The following is a 19,731-nucleotide window of genomic DNA, read 5'->3' as shown; positions in this document are numbered from 1 at the left end:
CTGATAACCCCAGAATCAGGGAAAGATATAAGGGAATGCTGTGGTCATAGGTCTTGAGGGCTCAGAGGACTGGCATCTGCTTCATTAGAATTCTGATTGGGGAAAGTGATCCAGAAGTGAATTGTTTGGTAATTTTAAGTCCATGTTGATACTTGCCTTCCATTTAGCAAATACTGCCTTCCAACTCTGAGAAAATAGACTAAGTATAGTAAGGATGCTGCTGCTGCTGCTGCTGCTGCTGCTGCTGCTGCTGCTGCTGCTGCTGCTGCTGCACAAACATCCTTCAAGGTTTTGAGTGGGAGCAAATGTGTCGCTAGAGACAGGACATAGTTTATAGCTCTATGCACTTCTATCAGTTCATAGTGTAGTTGTTAATTTTTCATTATTTACCTTTTTTAAAAAAAAAAAAAGATAAGCTACAATATCTGAAAAAAGATGACATTCACTCTAAGTCATATTTTATTGGTTTTAAGATCTATATCCTATCCACCACCACCACCACCACCACCCCACCCCCAGCCCCAGTTAACATCCTGGAAATCTGAAGGGCATGCAACAATTTAGCCTTAAATAGTTTTTCTTCTTAAAGCACATACAAAATGGTGTTTCAGCTTGCTATGGATGGTGTTTTACAGGAAGTATTAACCCATGTTTGTAGAAACTTTATTTTAATGATCTTTTGGTTTTTTGGTTTTGTTTTTTTGTTTTGTTTTGTTTTGTTTTTGTTTTTGTTTTTCGAGACAGGGTTTCTCTGTATAGCCCTGATCTTTTGGTTATTTTATAAGGTTTTAAAAATTATCTATGTTTTTAAAATTAATAATACAATAGGGTATGTGTGGCAATTTAGTGGTTTGGGGCACTACTGGGGGCACTGGAAGAACTAACAGGATAGCCTATGGCACAGGCCTGGTATTGCTTTAGGGTTCAAAGCCCCTGGAAGGTGAGAAGGCTCAGCTGAGGCAAATATTCAAGGTGTGATTCATGTTGCTGTGTGTTCATGGGTGTTGACAACTGCAGAGCTCCCACTCTGCATTTACACACCCACTCAATGCTCCTAGAACCAGATGTCTGGTGGCATTCTTCTTTGACCTGCATTCTGTATCTACAGTTGATCATTCAGGCCATCGTTTGCTATCTCCCCTAAAATGCTATTCTGATTTGGGAGATGCCTTAGTCATAGACTCCTCTGTGAAGGACAGGACATTAGGATTTTAGCATGCTGTTCTACCCAAGTCTATAGAAGAGCTAGCAGTGCTACAGCAAGTTTGTTAAACTCGGCCACTGAACATTTGGAGATGAGGCTGCAGTGTAAGCACTGTGTTGCCCATCATGTGGCACTTATCAAGTAAGAGGAGCAATAGGAACAATGAGACAAGTCCGCCTGGTGTGAAGGAGGGTGGTCCCAGGCAACCAGGATACAGTAGACCCAGAGTATGAAGTCCCCTCATTGTGTCGTGCTATACAAAGAAAATGAAAGAAGAGGCGGGCCGTGAAGCTGCCCTGAGCCTGTGCTCTGGTTTCTTATCATGCAAACAGGTTCTGCCCTCCAGAGCATTTCATCTGCAGCTTTGTTTTGGGAGGCCCAGGAGAGAGCTACAGACAAAGGTGCATGGTGGACTGTCAGTGGGCCCCACCTGGGCAGGTGCCAGCCCTGTTATCTCCAACACCCTTTCTGGCTTCCCTCAGACACACGGTGTGCTGAGGAGGGGAAGTGCTCAGCGCCAACCCTGTCAGTGCTTAGAAATGTGGTGTCACGTGGACAAGAGCCAAGAGCGGAAGCACATCAAAACAGACACTGTAGTCTTCTCCTGTGAGTGACTCTTTACAATGCTATCAAGCCTCTCAATTCACTTCCACCAAACTTCAAAGATTTTGACCAGTGGCATATAGGTTTTACATGCCCAAAATGGACTTGAAACTTGGCAATATATTTTATTTAGTAAAACTTGTATTGCAGAGTTATAGAATATCACAGTGTTAATATTTTTTTCTCTCACAGAATACAGAAAAGAATATCCCCTACGTCAATTGTTTTAGTTAATCTTTTCTTTAGTTAACTATGCTGTTCCAGGGGCATCCTGGTCTTTGCAGCAATCTGCTTTCAGCCTCCTGAACTGTCAATGCTATCTGCAACTTGGAGGATGCTCAGCCCCTCCTTCTTTACTGAAACCATGCCCCCATGTAATTGGATTACACACAGCCTGCTGTGCCCCATCTGCCTAGGACTACTTGTAATCCAACAACTGGAGTGACTTGGTATCACAGAGACATGTCTCCTCATGCAGTGTAGTGCCATGGAGATGTCTGAAACATCCCATGTCAGTGGCCTACTCTGGGTGGTTCCTTTAGAGCAGGAGGGTGTGGACTCTCCATCCTCACATGACAGTGCCTTATCCCTTCTCCAGGGCAGCAGTCTTATGAGCAGGGTCATGAAGATTACTTCTTGTCACCATGGACTTTAAGCCTGCCCAGTATTCTTATTGGTCCATGTTGAGAGTCCACATCCTTTTGAAGGCTGTTTTGCCTCTTCCTCTAAGAATTCACATACTCCTTCTTTGCTGACCACCAGAAACACACAATGTCTCATGTTAAAGATTATCCTAAGCACACGTTAGGGCAGTTTGGACCATAAGATTGAATTTCTGTATCAAGTTTAGTTACCATCTTGGCCATATGTATGTGTGTTTTACATACGTGTGTTATATAAATGTTCATGCATGCATGTATACATGTGCATATGTACCATGTGCATGTGTGTCTGTGTATGCACATGTACATGTGACTGTGAATTTATGCACATGTGTTTGCACAGTTGCATGTATGTACATATGTACATGTATGTGCATGTGTGTACCTATACATGTATTAGTGCCAACATCATTCAAATTCCTATTCTGTATCATTCATGTTATGCATTTATTAGCCTCTCTCATCATCAACCACACATACCAGGAAATCAAACTCCTAGTATCTTCAGCCCTTCTGTCTTGAGGTTTTATCCTTTGGCAGCTAGCACTATTGAGAGCCCCATCCTCACAGGCAGTGAGTCCTCAGATGGTTGGGAAGCCCCACTCTCCATACTTCCCTCTCTTCAGATACCCTACTAGAATATTTCCCTCTGGAAGCTTCTCCCATCACCTCAGCTCTGAATTTTTGCAGCAGTGACTATAGCTTCCCACCATAGCTTCACTTCACATACCCCTGATAGAAAAAAATTCTTTTGTAGCACTTGGTTTTGAAACTTGTCCTCCCCACCTCAGCCTCCTGATACCCCCAACGCTCCCCCCCCTCCACTTCAGCTGCTTTGCAGGAACTAAGCTCAACTTTTATGTGAGTAGTGAGTCCACTTCCAACCTCACCTGCTGCCAGGGACCCACAGGACAAAGGCACAGAGGCCTTCTGCCAATATGGTGGGCTCTTTGTCCTGTAATTTTAAATCTGCTATTTCTAAACAGTTTCAATAGAAATGGTTTGAGGTTAAATAAATTATCTTTTCTTGCTTTTCTTCTTTCTTTTCTTCTTTTCAGGAGCATGTTCACCTTCTGGCACTAGGTGACTTTTCATAATAAAAATTTAACTGCAGTATGTGACATGACAACCTAAAACCATCTCTGTATTTTAACAGTCCCTTGCCCTGTCTCAGCCTTTGTTTAGGAATCCAAGAAAATTGAAAATGTGTTTTGCTTGCACGGGTCTTAGTTGAGGGTTTTATTCAAGGCAATGTAAGAAGAATGTTTATGGTGGCAGAACTGAATAGAGTATGAGTGACACCCGCAAGGCCACTCTATTGAACGGTGGGGAAGCAGCAGCATGTGAGTGTCTCGATTCAATTTCTCTATAGATTCACCAAGACCTGAAAGGAGGGAGGCCAAGTGCCCCATTCCTGGCTGTGACGGCACGGGGCACGTAACAGGGCTCTACCCTCACCACCGCAGCCTTTCCGGGTGCCCGCACAAAGTGAGAGTTCCTCTGGAAAGTGAGTACCCCTTCTCCTGAGGACACACCTATTCATTCACATGGACACCCTCACATAGAGGTCCTCTGTCCCTTCCGGTTAGAATTAGGACGAGAAACATAATCTTACCTCCATGTGTCAAGCAATTTCCATGTAACAATGTGAGGATTCTTTTAACTGATTTTCTGATTTTGAGACAAGGTCTGGCCTGATACTTATGGAGATTGCCTCTCTATTCCTCTCCTGTGCACAGCTTAGCTGTGTGTACTAGAAAAAATCAGGAATAGTAATTTCAGTTGAAGAGACATTATTTATGGGAAAGATAGCTCTTTCTAAGGAAGTGAGGATCTACTCATTATACAGGGTACCCAGGAGGTAAAGTCAGGAAGACAATGTGTAAGAGCGCTAGTGCCCTTCTGTGGGAGATTCGTCAAAACCAGGTCAATTTGTAGCATAGGGAAGGCCCTAGACCTCTAGTTCCTGACTCTGAGATTATTATACAAAAGGAGAGTATCCCAGAGTGTGAGGCATCTGGGGTGTGAGCTGCAAATTGTCATCTCAAGAGAACACCTTGTAGACAACTTGCACACTCTCTGTAACTTGGCTGGCCCTGAGACGGACAACTACATGGTCACTAAGTAAGAGCGTGAATATAGAAGATAAGTCAGTGTTATTGTATAGTATGACTGTATGGTCCTTCCCAGCCTGAGGCCAGCATCTAGTGACCATTCAGAGGATGAAGGTCACTCAGGCCACCCAGCCTACCCAGAAATTTCTCAGGATACCCTGTTACATCTGAGCCTCCTAGAACAGCAGCAGCAGCCTGTCCTTCCTCATGCCCACCATAGTTCTTCAGTGATCTGGGCCACAGAGGTGAAGGGAAAGACGGGCTGAAAACACTAGTATGTCACACAATCTCTCATGTATTTATTGGGAGAGTTCTTGGGTCAGCCCATGGGTAAAAGTGGGGATACCTCAACATCCCCAGCTCGGTGTCAAGACTTGGCAAGTCACTAGCTTTCAGCTACCCAGTAGCATTATCAGGTACTCAGTCTTATCATTTGATACCTCATTCAAACCTACACTTAGAGTAGTCACTTGGTAAGGGATGGTAGATGGACAGATGCCAAATATTACCACTTCAAAAATAGCAAAGGTTACAGGCACAGACCTCCAACTTACAGGAGAAGGACTGCAAGAGCTGTGTGGAGAAACAAGTTTTCTCCTGCTGTGTAGAAATGGAGCTTCTTAGTTCAGACTGGAGAGCAGCAGGCTCTGTCCTAGCATGGATGAGACCCCAGAACTATGGAGACTTGTTCCTCAGTTGAATGTGAGCAGGACCATTTGGGGCCTAGGGTAGACAACGTTTGACAATCAGAGCAATTTAGACATGAACTAGCTTTCTGGGTTTCATTTCTGAAGTTCTCACTGGCTTATGTTCAGTATGAATATATCACGTGGTGAATACTTGCCTGGTGTCATTTGAATGTAAAATGGAGAAGTAAATTTGATGGTGTGTTACATATGTATGGTAAATCATTCTTTAACATGATATTCTGTGCTTAGTTCTCGCCATGCATGAGAATGTGCTCAAGTGTCCCACTCCAGGATGCACAGGAAGGGGACATGTGAACAGCAATCGCAACACTCACAGAAGGTAATTCTGGTGACTTGACAATCATTTATATTGCAAAAATTCAAGAGAAACTTTCCACAAATGAAATAATAGGCCATCCACTGAGAGAGCTGTTGTTAAGTTTATCTCTTGAAATCGGTAACAAGTAGTCTCAATCTCAGGAGATTTTATATCAGTGATCAGCTAAAATAATGAAGCAGTTGTATTTGAAGATGCTTTGGTTCTGTGTCCATATAGCCAAGCACACAGGATACATTCTTTTCTGCCTCGTATCTCACCAGTGCACATGGATATCAGAGGCCAGCTTCTGGATTAGCTATTAAGAACCCACTCAGTAGGCATTTAGAAAGGCTTCACAAGTGTTTTGACTATAAATCATACAAGGAGTAGATACTAATTTTATTAATTTTTAAACTAAAATAAAGCACATTGGTATGCATTTACACACAAATATATGGTTTGTATATATAGATACTTTAAATTTTGTTTTATTTTTTAACATGTATTTTTAATGTGTATAGGTGTTTTGCACCTATGCTCTGAGCTACATGTGTGCAATGCCCACAGGGACTAGAAGAGAGTGTAAGGTCTCCTAGAACTAGAGTTATAGATGGTTATGAACTGCCAGCTGGGTGCTGGGAATCAGACCCTGGTCCTCTAGAAGAACAACTCATGTTTTAAACCACAGAGTCATCTCTCCATCCCTGGAATTTTTATGTGTACATTTTATTTTACATGTGGAATGTGTGGTTATGTGCTACAGTTTGGATTATAAGAAGATTGCCAAAATGATTTCATATTTGTGCTTTTAATTTGACTGACATATAAAATTTATCCTCTAAAATTTTGCTAAAGTTCCTAAGATAAATCATGAGCTTATCATTGCTAATTTATGTAATCAGACAAATGTGTACAGGGACGAGCACACTGCACTTACATTATTGAGTTTCAGAAACCTTTTGGTATTTCCCTATTATGTAATATTTTGATTTTTTAAAATGTATTCTCTACTTGTCACCTCTGAGACGGAGATAGGGAACAAACAGACACTGCAGTTTGCATACCCTTTGGGATCTTTTATATGACAATGGTGCTAAGTGAACTATTAATATGACTTAACATTTGCTGTGTGCGCAAGGGTGTTGCATGCCTGTGCCAAAGCAGACCACATTGTCACGCTCACTCATGTCCTCCAACTCTTCTTTTTTGAAACAGTCTTTCTGGTTGTCCGATTGCTGCAGCTGAAAAGTTGGCAATGACCCAGGACAAAAGCCAACTTGATACTTCTCAAACTGGGCAGTGTCCTGAGCAGGCACACAGGTATGGACCTTCAGGACATGGCTGATACTCTCTGTTCATGTTGGATCCCACCCAGAAGAGCCTCTGTTCCTTGTGTGTCATTTCACTGTAGTCTGTATGTCATGTTCAGTCATGAGTATATTGATGTGGGCAGGCAGTTTGCAAGGTTAGGGAATAATAGCATTATTCAAACGATCTAGGGGACATTTTAGAAGTCTAACCTGAAGTTCATATCTTTTCAAGACTAGCATAATGTGGGTGAACTAAAGGAATGAAGTATTAAATCACATACATTAATAAAAGTTCTCATTCACTAATGTAATACCAGGTGGGCTCCTATGTGTGACTGGTTTCTTTTCTGCCTGGAAGAAACTCAACATATGTAAGTGAGTGATGTTATGTGCTCTCTTTAGGTCCACATATGAACACACCTTCCATATGTCACTGCTAACAAAGTTTCCAATGGCCCCCTGAGTGCCCAAGATCCTCAAAATATCTAGTAGTTTTGAAAATATTTTACATAAAATGAATGTTGTTACTTAAGGCAATGATAAGTACATTTTGTAACATTATGCATGTAGTAAAAAGTTATTTGAGGATAGTTGTTAATGAGCCACTAAAATGCAAAACAACTAGTAGGCACTTCCGTATTTCTGGGGTGTTTAGTTTGCTTTCTGTTTTTGTGATAAAATACTCTGACTAAGGAAAGTGGGGGAGAAATGGATGCATTTTTTTTTACATTTCCAGGGCACAATCTATAATTGAGAGAAGTCAGAGCAATAATTCAAGCTGGGGATGTGGGTTAGTGTGGCATAGTGGTTAAGAGCACTGGCTGATCTTGCAGAGGGTTCAGAGTCATTTTCCAGCACCCACATGGCAGTGTACAACCATCCAGAGCTCCAGTTTCCAGAGGTCCAGCACACTGTTCTTGCAGGGAAAAAAATATACACGCAAAATGAAAGTAGTGAATTCAAGTCAGAAGTGAAGAAGAAACCAAGGCCCAACACTACTTACTGGCTCACTCTGGCCCCCAGGCTAGCTTTGCTGTACACCCCAGGCCAACCTGAATTGGGTGCTGCTTGGATAGTCCTGGGCCCTTAGGTCAGCCATCAACCAAGACAATGGCGTACACATGGTCACAGGCCACTGTGATCTGAGTAGTCCCTCAGTTGAGGTTCCTGCTTCCAATTAACTCCAGATTGTATCAAGTGAACAATTCAAAAAAAAAAAAAAAAAAAAAAGCACACAGCATATGGAGTCCCTTGATATTTTTCTTCTACGGGTCCACTTGAAAGCATCAAAACCAGCGTTCAAGTCACATGAGTGAAAACCATGTCAAGTAAAAATCACAAATTATTAACTATGTGGCAATAAGAAAACTTTTTTAAAAATTTTTACTTATTTCTATTAGATATTTTCTTTATTTACATTTCAAATGTTATCCCCTTACCTCATTTCCCCTCTGAAACCCCCTATACCCTCCCTCCTCCCCCTGTTCACCAACCTACCCACCCCTCCTTCCCTGTCCTGGCAGTCCCTTGCACTGGGATATTGAGCCTTCACAGGATCAAGGGCCCCATTGATATCCAACAAGGCCATCCTCTGCTACATATGCAGCTGGAGCCATGGGTCCCTCCATGTATACTCTTTGGTTGGTAGTTTAGTCCCTGGGAGCTCTGGGGGGGGGGGGGTACTGGTTAGTTCTTATTGTTGTTCCTCCTATGAGGCTCTAAACCCCCCTCAGCTCCTTGGGTCCTTTTATTAGCTCCTCCATTGGGGNCCCTGTGNTCAGTCCAATGGTTGGCTGAGAGCATCCACCCCTATATTCATCAGGCACTGGCAGAGCCTCTCAGGAGACAGCTATATCAGGTTCCTCTCAGCAAGCACTTCTTGGCATACACAGTAGTGTCTGTGTTTGGTAACTGTATATGGGATGGATCCCCAGGTGGGGCAGTCTCTGAATGGCCTTTTCTTCAATCTCTGCTCCACACTTTGTATCTCCTCCCATGGGAATTTTGTTCACCCTTGTAATAAGAACTAAAGTATCCACGCTTTGGTCTTCCTTCTTCTTAAGTTTCATGTGGTCTGTGAATTGTATCTTGAGTATTCCAAGCTTCTGGGCTAATATTCACTTATTAGTGAGTGTATACTATATGTGTTCTTCTGTGATTGGGTTACCTCACTCAGGGTGATATTTTCTATTTCCATCCATTTGCCTAAGAATTTCATGAATTCATTGTTTTTAATAGCTGAGTAATACTCCATTGTATCACATTTTCTATATCCATTCCTCTGTTGAGGGACATTCGGGTTCTTTACAGCTTCTGGCTGCAATAAGAAATCTTAACATGGAGTTTTCATTAGTATTAAAATGCTCTCTTGATTATTCCTAAGGGTGCTTATGGAAAGCTAAAATTGAGTTTCTTGTTTGTTCATTGCTTTAGAAACTAATGTCATTTTATAGTATTTCAACAACTTCAGTCTAGTAAGACAACTTTCCATCAGATCCATTCATCCCTCACTTATTTCTTTATTCAGAACAAATTTTGCATTTAACATATTTTGATCATATTATTTCCCCTCCCCCAGTTTCTTTCAGGCATTTCCACCTCCCTTCCTATCCAACTTCATATGCACTTACTCACTCTCCCTACTCTTAAAAATCAAACAAAAAAGTGAAAATCAAAACAAACAAAAAGCCCAATAAAATGAAAAAAAACCTACCAAAACAAAATGAAACAAGAAGCACACATGTACACTCATGTACACACTCACACAGCGTGGCGTCTGTTTGTTTTGACCAACTACTCCTGGGCACAGGGCCTGCAATGGACTGTGGATGATATACCTAGTACCCCTCCAGTAGAGAGAATTGATCTTTTTCCTTTCCTAGCAAGAATCAATTGCAAATAGCATCTACATTGAGGGTGCAACTCTTTGTCCACTCCTCCTTCCCTGTGCTGGGAACTTCTGTAGCTTGAACTTGTACAGTCTTGTGCATGCTTGTTACACTCTCTGTGAATTCATATGTCCCATTGAGTCTGGTAGACATGGTATCCATTCTGTTTATGTATTGGGTTGTGGTGATTGGTTTACTTACATTCAACTATGCCTACAATTTTGGGATAAAGCCATCTTGATCATAGTGGATAACCTCTTTGGTGGTCTTGAATTTAGTTTACAAGATTTTATTGAGAGTTTTTGCATTTATATTCATAATGGATATTGGTTTGTAATCTTCTTGTTGGGATTTTCTGTGGTTTTTAGTAGCATGGTAATGGTGGCTTTGTAAAAAAAAAAATGGAACCTGTTGCATCAGTTTCAATTTTGCTGAGTAATTTGAGGATTATTGACATTAGTTGTTCTGTGAAGGTATAGGATAATTTTGTGCTGAATCTATCTGGCTCTGGATTTTTGGGAAATATGAGCAGGGGTCAAATTGTTAATTGATAATTCTATTTTACTAGGAGATATGAATGTGTTTAAATTGTTTATTTCATCTTAACTTCAGTAGTTCATATATATCAAGAAATTAATTTCTTTTAGGTTTTACAGTTTGGTGGAATATAACTTTTAAAATACATTCTTATGATTCTCTGAAATTCTTCAGTGTCTATTGTAATGTCTCCTTGTTTAGCTTTTTTTCTGCATGATCAGATTAATAAAAGTAGAGTATTAAGTCACACACTATCACTGTGTAAGGGTCAGTGTGTGATGGGAGATGTGTTTCTTCTGTGACTTTGGGGTGCCATTGTGTTTGGTGCATAAATGCATAGAATTGTATTATACTCTGGTTAAATTTTCCTTTGATGACTAGGTAGTGTCCTTTCCTATATCTACTGATTAATTTATTTGTTTTGTTTTTTAACCTGTTTTGTAAGATATTAAAATAGCTACACATCCATGCCTCTTAGTTTTATTCCCTTGGAATACCTTAAGGTTGTGTCTATCTTTGAAGATAAGATATGTTTCTTGGATACAGGAAAAAGATGAGTCTTGTTTTCTAATGCAGTCTATTACTCTGTGTCTTTTTATTAGGTAGGGAATAGAGATCATCAATACTGAGAGGTACTAATGAGCAATGTTTATTAATCACCGTTATTTTGTTCTGTGGAGATTTTTCTCCTCTTCGAATTAACTCTTCTCGCTTTATTTATTCCTTATGTCACCTTGGGTGTAGTTAACTTTTCTCTTGATACTAAAGGTTTCCTTTTGGTGTCCTCTGTACACTTCTAGATAAGTAGACAGATATTGTTTGAATTTGGTTTTAATTATGAAGTGGTTTTCTCTGTCTATTATGTTTATTAGTTTTGCTGGGTATAGTAGTCTAGACTGTCATCTGTTATCTCTCAGAGCTTACCCAGGTCTTCTAGCTTTCAAAATTTCCATGGAGAAGTCATATGGTATCTAATATATCTACCTTATATGTTACTTTGTCTTTTTCCCTTGCAACTTTTGATATCCTTTCAACATTCTGTACATTTAGTATTTTGATTATTGTGTGTTCCTTCTGATCCAATCTCTTTGGTGTTTGGTATGCTTCTTATACCTTTATATCATATCTTTCTTTAGATTGGAGATATTTTTGTATTATTTTTTTAAAAAATAATTTCTGACCTGACTTGGGTTTCTTCTCTCTCCTCTATACCCATTATTCATGGATTTGGTCTTTACATGGTTTCCCAGATTTCTTAAATGTTTGTGCATATGTGTTGGTGCAGATACCTGATCTCATCCTTTTTAGGGTGGGTGTTACATTCTTTGGTTTCTGTTGCTTAATCTATGTCCATGCTAAGAGTGATGGCTCTGGAATCCCTGGTAGAGAGATGTACTATGGGTGGCAGGAGACACAAAGGAACAGGGTTGAATTAGAAGGACAGTCTGAGAGTGATGTTGGAGAACAACTATGGGAACCTGAGATTATACCAAGAGGCTCATTCCCTACAAGATTGGGGTGCGCTGTTGGGGTTGCTTGTTAGCTGAATCAGGAATTAAGAGTAAGTCTAGAGAGACTGGAGTGGAGAACAAAGAAGAAGATGTAAGTTTCCTGCCTGAATCCCAGCCTAGTGTTGTAGCTGCGGATCAGCAGAATCATAGAGGAAGAGAGGAAAAGATGAAGGAGCTAGGAAATCCTGGGTCTTTACCAAGAGAGTGAATCTCTTAAGTATTTTTAGTGTGCCACTTGAGAAGTTTTACCCAGTCCACAAGATATCATCAACATTTTAACATTCATATTTTGTTGTAAAATAAAAGGAAAAAAATTTTATTCTGAAAACCCTGAAAGGTATGTTTATTCGTGATCCCTGACACATAGACCACGGCTAAGTAGAATTCTACTTTCCTTGGCCAGAGCTGGCTCCATAGGTGCCATGTTCTCATTTAGTCCAGACACAAAAAAATCTACAGGACTGTCTAAATCACACTTGGAACGAAGCAATTATATCAAACCTGTGATGAATATAATAATATGGTAATTGAGATACCTCTTGAAATAATGACGATTTAATACATTATGTCAATATATTCAATATCTATGAATAAGGACTGAATAGCCCTCTTTTACTGGTGGCAGATTTGAACACAGAAGATGCAGCAGCCCCATCTCACTACAATTCACCGTATCTGGCCTCCTGTGAGCACATCTGCTCTAAGTGCTGGACGTTGTCTCTGTGAACTGACAGGAAGGGGTAATTCCACCTATTGTGAATTCTGACCAACAGTTTCTTTCTATTTTCTTCAAACTACTTCTTTACTCATATCAGGGTGAATTTGGTGAAGCAAATTGAATTTAATTTCCGCTCACATGCCATCACTTCTCCAAGAGCCTCTGCATCAAGAGAACAAGAGAAGTTTGGGAAAGTACCGTTTGATTATGCCAGTTTTGATGCACAAGTATTTGGGAAACGGCCTCTCCTACAAACAGGGCAAGGACAAAAAGCACCACCATTTCCTGAATGTAAGCTTCAAATTTGAATACTACCACTCATTACCCCAAAGAGCATCTTGTGTAGAGGTTTATTTATACCATCACATAATGTCCTCCTTAGACATGACAGGAAAGAATAAAGAAATAAGTAAGTTAACCCTTATTACTAAATTTATGTCAGGGTTATACCAAATATTATAAATTATTAGTTATTTCACAGACAGTGCCATTATTGAATCTAACTATAATAGTGCTAAAGAGATAGTTAGGATCATGGTAAATGTATTGAAGGCTACAACAGCTATTACATTATTTTAATTCATGTTATGATCATAGCAACCTAATAAGATAAAATATGTCATACTGTTTAAAATATTAATGAAATCAACAAAAGCCACCAGACCAAAGGTAGAAAATGCTGAAAAATCCAAGGAACTCAATTCAGGAATCTGAAACTTACTAGGATGAAAATATATAACTTTCAATATGTTCACTAATAAATTGAAGAATTAATACAAAAACCTTTAAAACAGGTTAAATAATATTCTTGTTAATTCTGACACATTCATGGAGAAGACTGAACTGAATGGCTATACAGAGTATAATACTTGGTGGTCTTGCTTATACATTTCTCTTAAGTATGCTAATGAAGAGATGAACAGGTAGGTGTTGGGAACAAATGCAGAAAATGATGGGTAATATACCTTCAATAAGAAGCACACACCCACTTGGAGTCCTCTGTGGGATACATATTTTTTATGTCCTTAAAAATCTATGGCTCACTTCAACCTTTTACCTGAAGGGTGTGAGCATCTTGTTAGTCTAGTATTTGCTTCATTTGTGTCATGTTGATTCACAATTGCAGGAACATAGAAGGCTACCTAGAAGTCTACCTCAAACTTAGCAATGGGCATAGGGATGCAGCCTATAGATGGAGTGTGTTGCATGTGCAAAGCCTAGGTTTTCTCCCTGTATCCCCCTGAAAGAGGTCCACAAATTTGAAAGGTATTTATCCATCATTGATGAGTACATTAAAAAAAAAACTTCCTAGTCTTGTTCAAAAGAGGTCCCATCAAACCTGAGTAGTTATTGATAATTTGGTAGACTCACAAAAAAATTATATACACTCATAATGTTTTTATCTATCAGTCTAATTTGTATAAATATTTTATTATATATATATATTATGTATAAATATATAATATACATATATACTTCATTCACATGAAGGTGAACGAAGAATGTACTGTTGATGCATATTGTTTGGTTATTGATTGTAAAATCCTTAACAGAGTTAGTAACAAATTACATTTCTTTGTACATAAAAGAGTAATATTCAATAATATCTTTTATTTCAAATGAGCAGATCTTTAAAATATGTAACATATAATATAAAATTAACAGCTAAGTGTTTCTGTATCTTTACATTTTGTGTTTCTCCCATACCGTGAGTAGTGCTCACAAACAGCTCACAGTGGAGAAAAAAATTGCATAATTACGTCCCTCAAAAAAGCTATGATACCCACAACAAAACACAGAAAGTTTGCCTTGGTGACTCAATGGCCTTTCTCTTCACTTTAAGTGCGGGCCCTCTGTGAACTCTGCTCAGCTCACTGAGGACTCTGTCCCAGTTAAGTATCGAACAAGTGTGCCTTCTGAGTAATAAAAATGCAACCTATGTTTAGTAGAAACCACTATGAGAGCAGCCCCACTCCCAAACCATGGTTCTCAGCTTGTTCAGCTCATTCACATACCTTCCCTGAGCTGTTGCAGGGTGTGGTGCCCTGTAACATTAGTGATGGAGTTTCTGTCACCTATAGTGAAAATACAAGATCTTAAGAGAATAGGCACCTTTCAAGATTCACATCATAAGCTTTGTGAATCTTGCTGAAATCCAGCTAAGTCACCTCCAGTTAACATACCAAGAGATAATTTCTCTGCTGTAATTTATTATTTGAGTATTTTAATCATAGAAGTTCTGTCTTTAAAAAAAAAAAAAAACTTTGGTAACTGAAGCCACCACGTACATGCAATTGCTAATCAAATCTCTCTTCAACAGCAAAGCATTTTTCAAATCCAGTGAAATTTCCTAATGGACTGCCTAGTGCTGGCGCCCACACACAGAGCACAGTCCGTGCCAGTTCTTATGGCCATGGTCAGTACAGTGAAGACACCCACATAGCAGCAGCTGCTGCCATCCTGAACCTTTCCACCCGCTGCAGGGAAGCCACAGACATCCTCTCCAACAAACCACAAAGCCTGCGTGCCAAGGTAAGCCAGGCCAAGAGCCTGGAAGATGGGCCAGCAATCGAGCCGAGAGAATCAACTGCCTTTCATGTTCGCGACTGCGTCCGTTCACAGCCCCAACTCCCTACCCAAGCAGGGATGAACTCTCATTGAGTTCGAGGGAGAAATGTGTGCTTATCTTGGTGATATAGGAATTCAGAGAGCAGTGACTTAGGAAGCTGCTTGAAAAGAATTTCACCATTGTTTCTGTTCTGAGGCATTTGGTGAACAAGGAACGAGAGTTACGGTTAAAATGTGTCTCTACTGTGGAAGCTGTTTACTGTGTTCAGATCAGAGCTGTTCGGAACTTCGGCTGGTGGAACAGTTTTGAAACTGATGGTGACATTGTGTTGTACATGTCACACTTCATAACATGAGGACATCTAGGTTGTAGTGTTCTCTAAAGACCCACAATAAGTACAGATACAGTGACATCCCAGACTGAGGAGACCATAGGACGTAAGCACTAAGTCCAGAATCAAATTCTAGGACCTTTGTGAACACAGTGCTTCCCATGAGATTAATCATATTTTCCACAGCCGCTCCTTCCCAACTGTGAGAAATAGGTGTTCATACTCATGATGACTTGCACACATGTCTCTGCATGTCTTCCTTTTCATCACAGAAGCATATCGTGCTGGAGGCCCAGTGGGCCACAGAGGAGGATGTAAGGGTTCAGTGTTTCTCACACTGGGAGGCAATAGCTCCTGTTTACACATAATGTCTCACTTAAAAAACATATCACCTACCGAAATGACAAGTCTAGAAACTTGCCGACATATAGTCCCCAAACATTCTCTGTTATAGATTTTACTCCTGCTTAAAATAGGGGAGTTCCTGAGGCAATATTGAACCCTGAAACCTATGCATTGCAAACAGAGATATTTCCCTTTAAGGGCAGCCCCATCTTTGTGTGGTCAGCTGCTCGCCTGTGCTGTGCCAGGCCTTCAGGAGAGCAGGTAACACAGTGGCACCAAGCATTTGACAGAAGAATCAGAATTAGCTTCTGGAAAAAGCTGAGCCAAGTAAACCCCAGGAAGAGGTGCTTGCCAAAATCCACTCAAAAAACAATCTTTAAACAAATGAGGTTCTTAAACAAAGAAAAATATATCCTCTAAAAATACAGAGAAATACCAGCCTCTCTGAATTCATAATACCAGTCCCAAATTACTGACACAGAAGAAGGTTTCGAGGGATTTTAAAACACAACTTTATTTTTAAATTGACATTTTAAAGATCTAATATATTTTTTCATTTTAAGAATATTATAGAGGTACCTGGTTCTAGAAATCCTCTAATGTCATTCTTCCTTGTGCTTTCCAATTGACTAAAATGCTGTCTTATAGAAAATGGGGTCTGATACTACAGTTATTCATGCTGAAGCAGCTGGCTGGCCATGCTAGGATGAATGCCATCCATTTGCACATGTCCGTATTTTCCTGTTCCTCAGAGTGTTCCTTTCCCCCTGGAGGTTTTACCTCCAGGTTCCATCAAATCACTGATGTCAAGTAAATCACACAGAGTTGACTAACCATTAAGTGGTTTCTTGTCAGTCTGTTCTCTTTTGAAAACACATTTTTGAACAGGAAAACATCTTAATCCCCACATTTCGAAAATAACCAAATAATCCTTTTCTAATGTCTGTTTGTCTACTCCTTCTATCATTGAGGCTCTATGCAGCAGACCTGGCATTCCCAAGATATTGTCCTCTCCAACACAGCTCCAACATTAGCTCTACACTAATGCCAGGATGAGGACAGGGAAAATAGAAAGACTCAGATGAGCTTCTAAACGGAGCTCATTATGCCAGAGGTCTTATGAAAACATTTTCTTATGTGAAGTACCCCCTCCTCATACAGTAGTTTTTAACACTGGATGAATATGGCTCCCTCAAGCATTACTGTGAACAGTTCTGCTGGAATGCATAACTGTACCTGTTTGTAGAACTCTGTTTTCATTAGAGTTTGTGTTCTAGAAATAGAACTAAGTCTCACAGATTTCCTTAAACAACTCTTTTAGGGGAAAAAAGCCAAATTAATTAACTCTTCAGATCTGCATCAAAACAAATCATGCTTGGATGTGTGGGCTTTGCTATTACTGGTAAACATGGGATTAGATGCCTTCTTCCCAAAGCATTACATGAAAGCCTAATTCTTCCTCCAGTAATTTGAGTTTTGTTGTTGTTGTTGTTGTTAACGCCTTTATTTCTGAAAAGTTATGCCCATAGGACTGTCTAAGCTTCATATTTAAAAGCAAGTGCTGACAAGCAGGTTTTCTTATTCTATAGTTGTATGATTATATGAGTCACCTTGACAAGTGGGATCTAAGCAATGGGTCTGCATTCACCACCCGTAAGACTATCAGTTCCCAAGCTGTGTGTTTCTACCTATTTGAGGGTCAAACAACCCTTTCACAGGGGTCACCTAAGACCAAGAGAGAGCTCATATATTTACATTATAGTTCATAACAGTAACAATATTACAGTTGGTCGGAGTCACCACTACATGAAGAATTCCATTAGGAAGGTTAAGAACCACTGGGATAGACTCAGGTTCAGACCCTGGATTCAGGGAGCTTCCAGATAACCAGAAGTAAAGAAATGGCCTTTCCTTGTACATCTGAGGCAGAGGTGGGTATGTGGAGGCCGGGTCATGCACAGGTAGCTTCATAGTGCCTTCCATCTGAACCAGCGAGGGCTCGTTTCTTATTTCCTTTTGGTCCCATCTAGAAACATTTGCTGTTGAGTATCTCTTTAGCTGCTTAGGGCACCAATCAGAGTATGTACTAAAGAACATACTGTGACCCACAGACCAAATCCCACAAACCTTAAAAGTACTGAAATACCACCTTAGGCACATACAGATTTTTTTTTTTCCTGCAGGTATACAACTAACTCCACACTAACTAAATAGAGTTCTGAATCAGTGATCTACAAAAGCATTGTTATTCTTTTCAGAGGTGCAAGGAAACTGAATCCCTATATAAATATAAAGAATGATGGATGGTGTCTTAGGGTTTCTATTGCTGTTAAGAAACACCATGGATAGCCATGGTAACTCTTATAAAGGAAAGGTTTAATCCATTATCTTCATGGTGGGAAGAATGATAACATACAGGCAGACATAATGATGGAGAAGTAGCTGAGAGATCTACATCTAGATCGATGGGAAAAAGTAAGACCCTAAGCCTTGCTTGAGCATCTGAAACCTCAAAGCCCACCTCCCAGTACCAGAATTCTTCCAACAAAGCCATACCCCTACTAATGCCATTTTCTATGAGTCTCCAGGGACCATTTTCATTCAAACCACCAGAGACAATATAGATAATTTACCCTACTGTGCACACTATTTCCCACTTAAGCAACCAGTGTCTCTACATACTAGGTACATACCAGACCTGTGAAGAGAACGTGAGGCCATGTCTAGCATGACTGGTCACTTTTCAAACCAGATTCCATTACTTTTTAAAATTTAGAAGAAACTATTTGTGTTAAATACCATCTTGTCTCTGAATAACACATTCATACTACCAGATCTCTTACATGTGGTTAAAAGAACTAAGAAAGGAGAGAATAATTTGTGTAGTTCTTAATGAACATCCTTCAGAGGTTATTTTGTTAGAAACACTAGTTTTTCCAGCTTCTGGCTATTATAAATAAGGCTGCTATTAACATAGTAGAGCATGTGTCCTTATTACCAGTTGGAACATCTTCTGGGTATGTGCCCAGGAGAGGTATTGCTGGATCTTCCAGTAATACTATATCCAATTTTCTGAGGAACCACCAGACTGACTTCCAGAGTGGTTATACAAGCTTGCAATCCTACCAGCAATGGAGGAGTGTTCCTCTTTCTCCACATCATCGCCAGCATCTGCTGTCACCTGAGTTTTTGATCTTAGCCATTCTGACTGGTGTGAGGTGGAATCTCAAGGTTGTTTTGATTTGCATTTCCCTGATAACTAAGGATGTTGAACATTTTTTCAGGTGCTTCTCAGCCCTTTGGTATTCCTCAGTTGAGAATTCTTTGTTTAGCTTTGTACCCCATTTTTAATGGGATATTCCTCAACAGAGGAATGGATACAGAAAATGTGGTACATTTACACAATTGGAGTACTACTCAGCTATTAAAAACAGTTAATTTATGAAATTCTTGGGCAAATGGATGTATCTGGAGGATATCATCCTTAGTGAGGTAACCCAATCACAAAAGAAATCACTTGATATACAGTCACTGATAAGTGGATATTAGCCCAGAAACTTAGAATATCCAAGATACAATTTGCAAAACACAAGAAAATCAAGAAGAAGGAAGACCAACGTGTGGATACTTCATTCCTCCTTAGAACAGGGAACAAAATACCCATGGAAGGAGTTATAGAGACAAAGTTTGGAGCTAAGACAAAAGGATGGACCATCTAGAGACTACCCCCAGCCAGAGATCCATCCCATAATCAGCCACCAAACTCAGACACTATTGCATATGCCAGCAAGATAATTTTGCTGAAAGGACTCTGATATAGCACCCTCTTGTGAGGCTATGCCAGTGCCTAGCAAACACAGAAGTAGATGATCACAGTCAGTTACTGGATGGAACATGGGACCCCCAATGGAAGAGCTAGAGAAAGTACCCA

General features: G+C 40.0%; 1 protein-coding gene across 1 annotated transcript in view; it reads left to right on the top strand.

Annotated features, from left to right (window-relative positions):
* Positions 1–19,731, top strand: part of St18 (ST18 C2H2C-type zinc finger transcription factor) — a 110,434-nt gene that overhangs the window by 51,860 nt on the left and 38,843 nt on the right. Inside the window, exons 6-10 of the mRNA XM_029533387.1 lie at positions 3,842–3,976; positions 5,522–5,612; positions 6,807–6,911; positions 12,653–12,846; positions 14,876–15,087. Of these exons, the coding sequence (XP_029389247.1) occupies positions 3,842–3,976; positions 5,522–5,612; positions 6,807–6,911; positions 12,653–12,846; positions 14,876–15,087 (737 nt within the window). The remainder of the gene's footprint in view (positions 1–3,841; positions 3,977–5,521; positions 5,613–6,806; positions 6,912–12,652; positions 12,847–14,875; positions 15,088–19,731) is intronic.

This window comes from Mus pahari, chromosome 22 (genome assembly GCF_900095145.1).
Source record: "Mus pahari chromosome 22, PAHARI_EIJ_v1.1, whole genome shotgun sequence".
In the NCBI taxonomy this organism is placed as follows: Eukaryota; Metazoa; Chordata; class Mammalia; order Rodentia; family Muridae; genus Mus; species Mus pahari.
The sequence above is the reverse complement of the archived record's forward strand: the minus strand, read 5'-3'. Positions and strand labels throughout refer to the sequence as shown.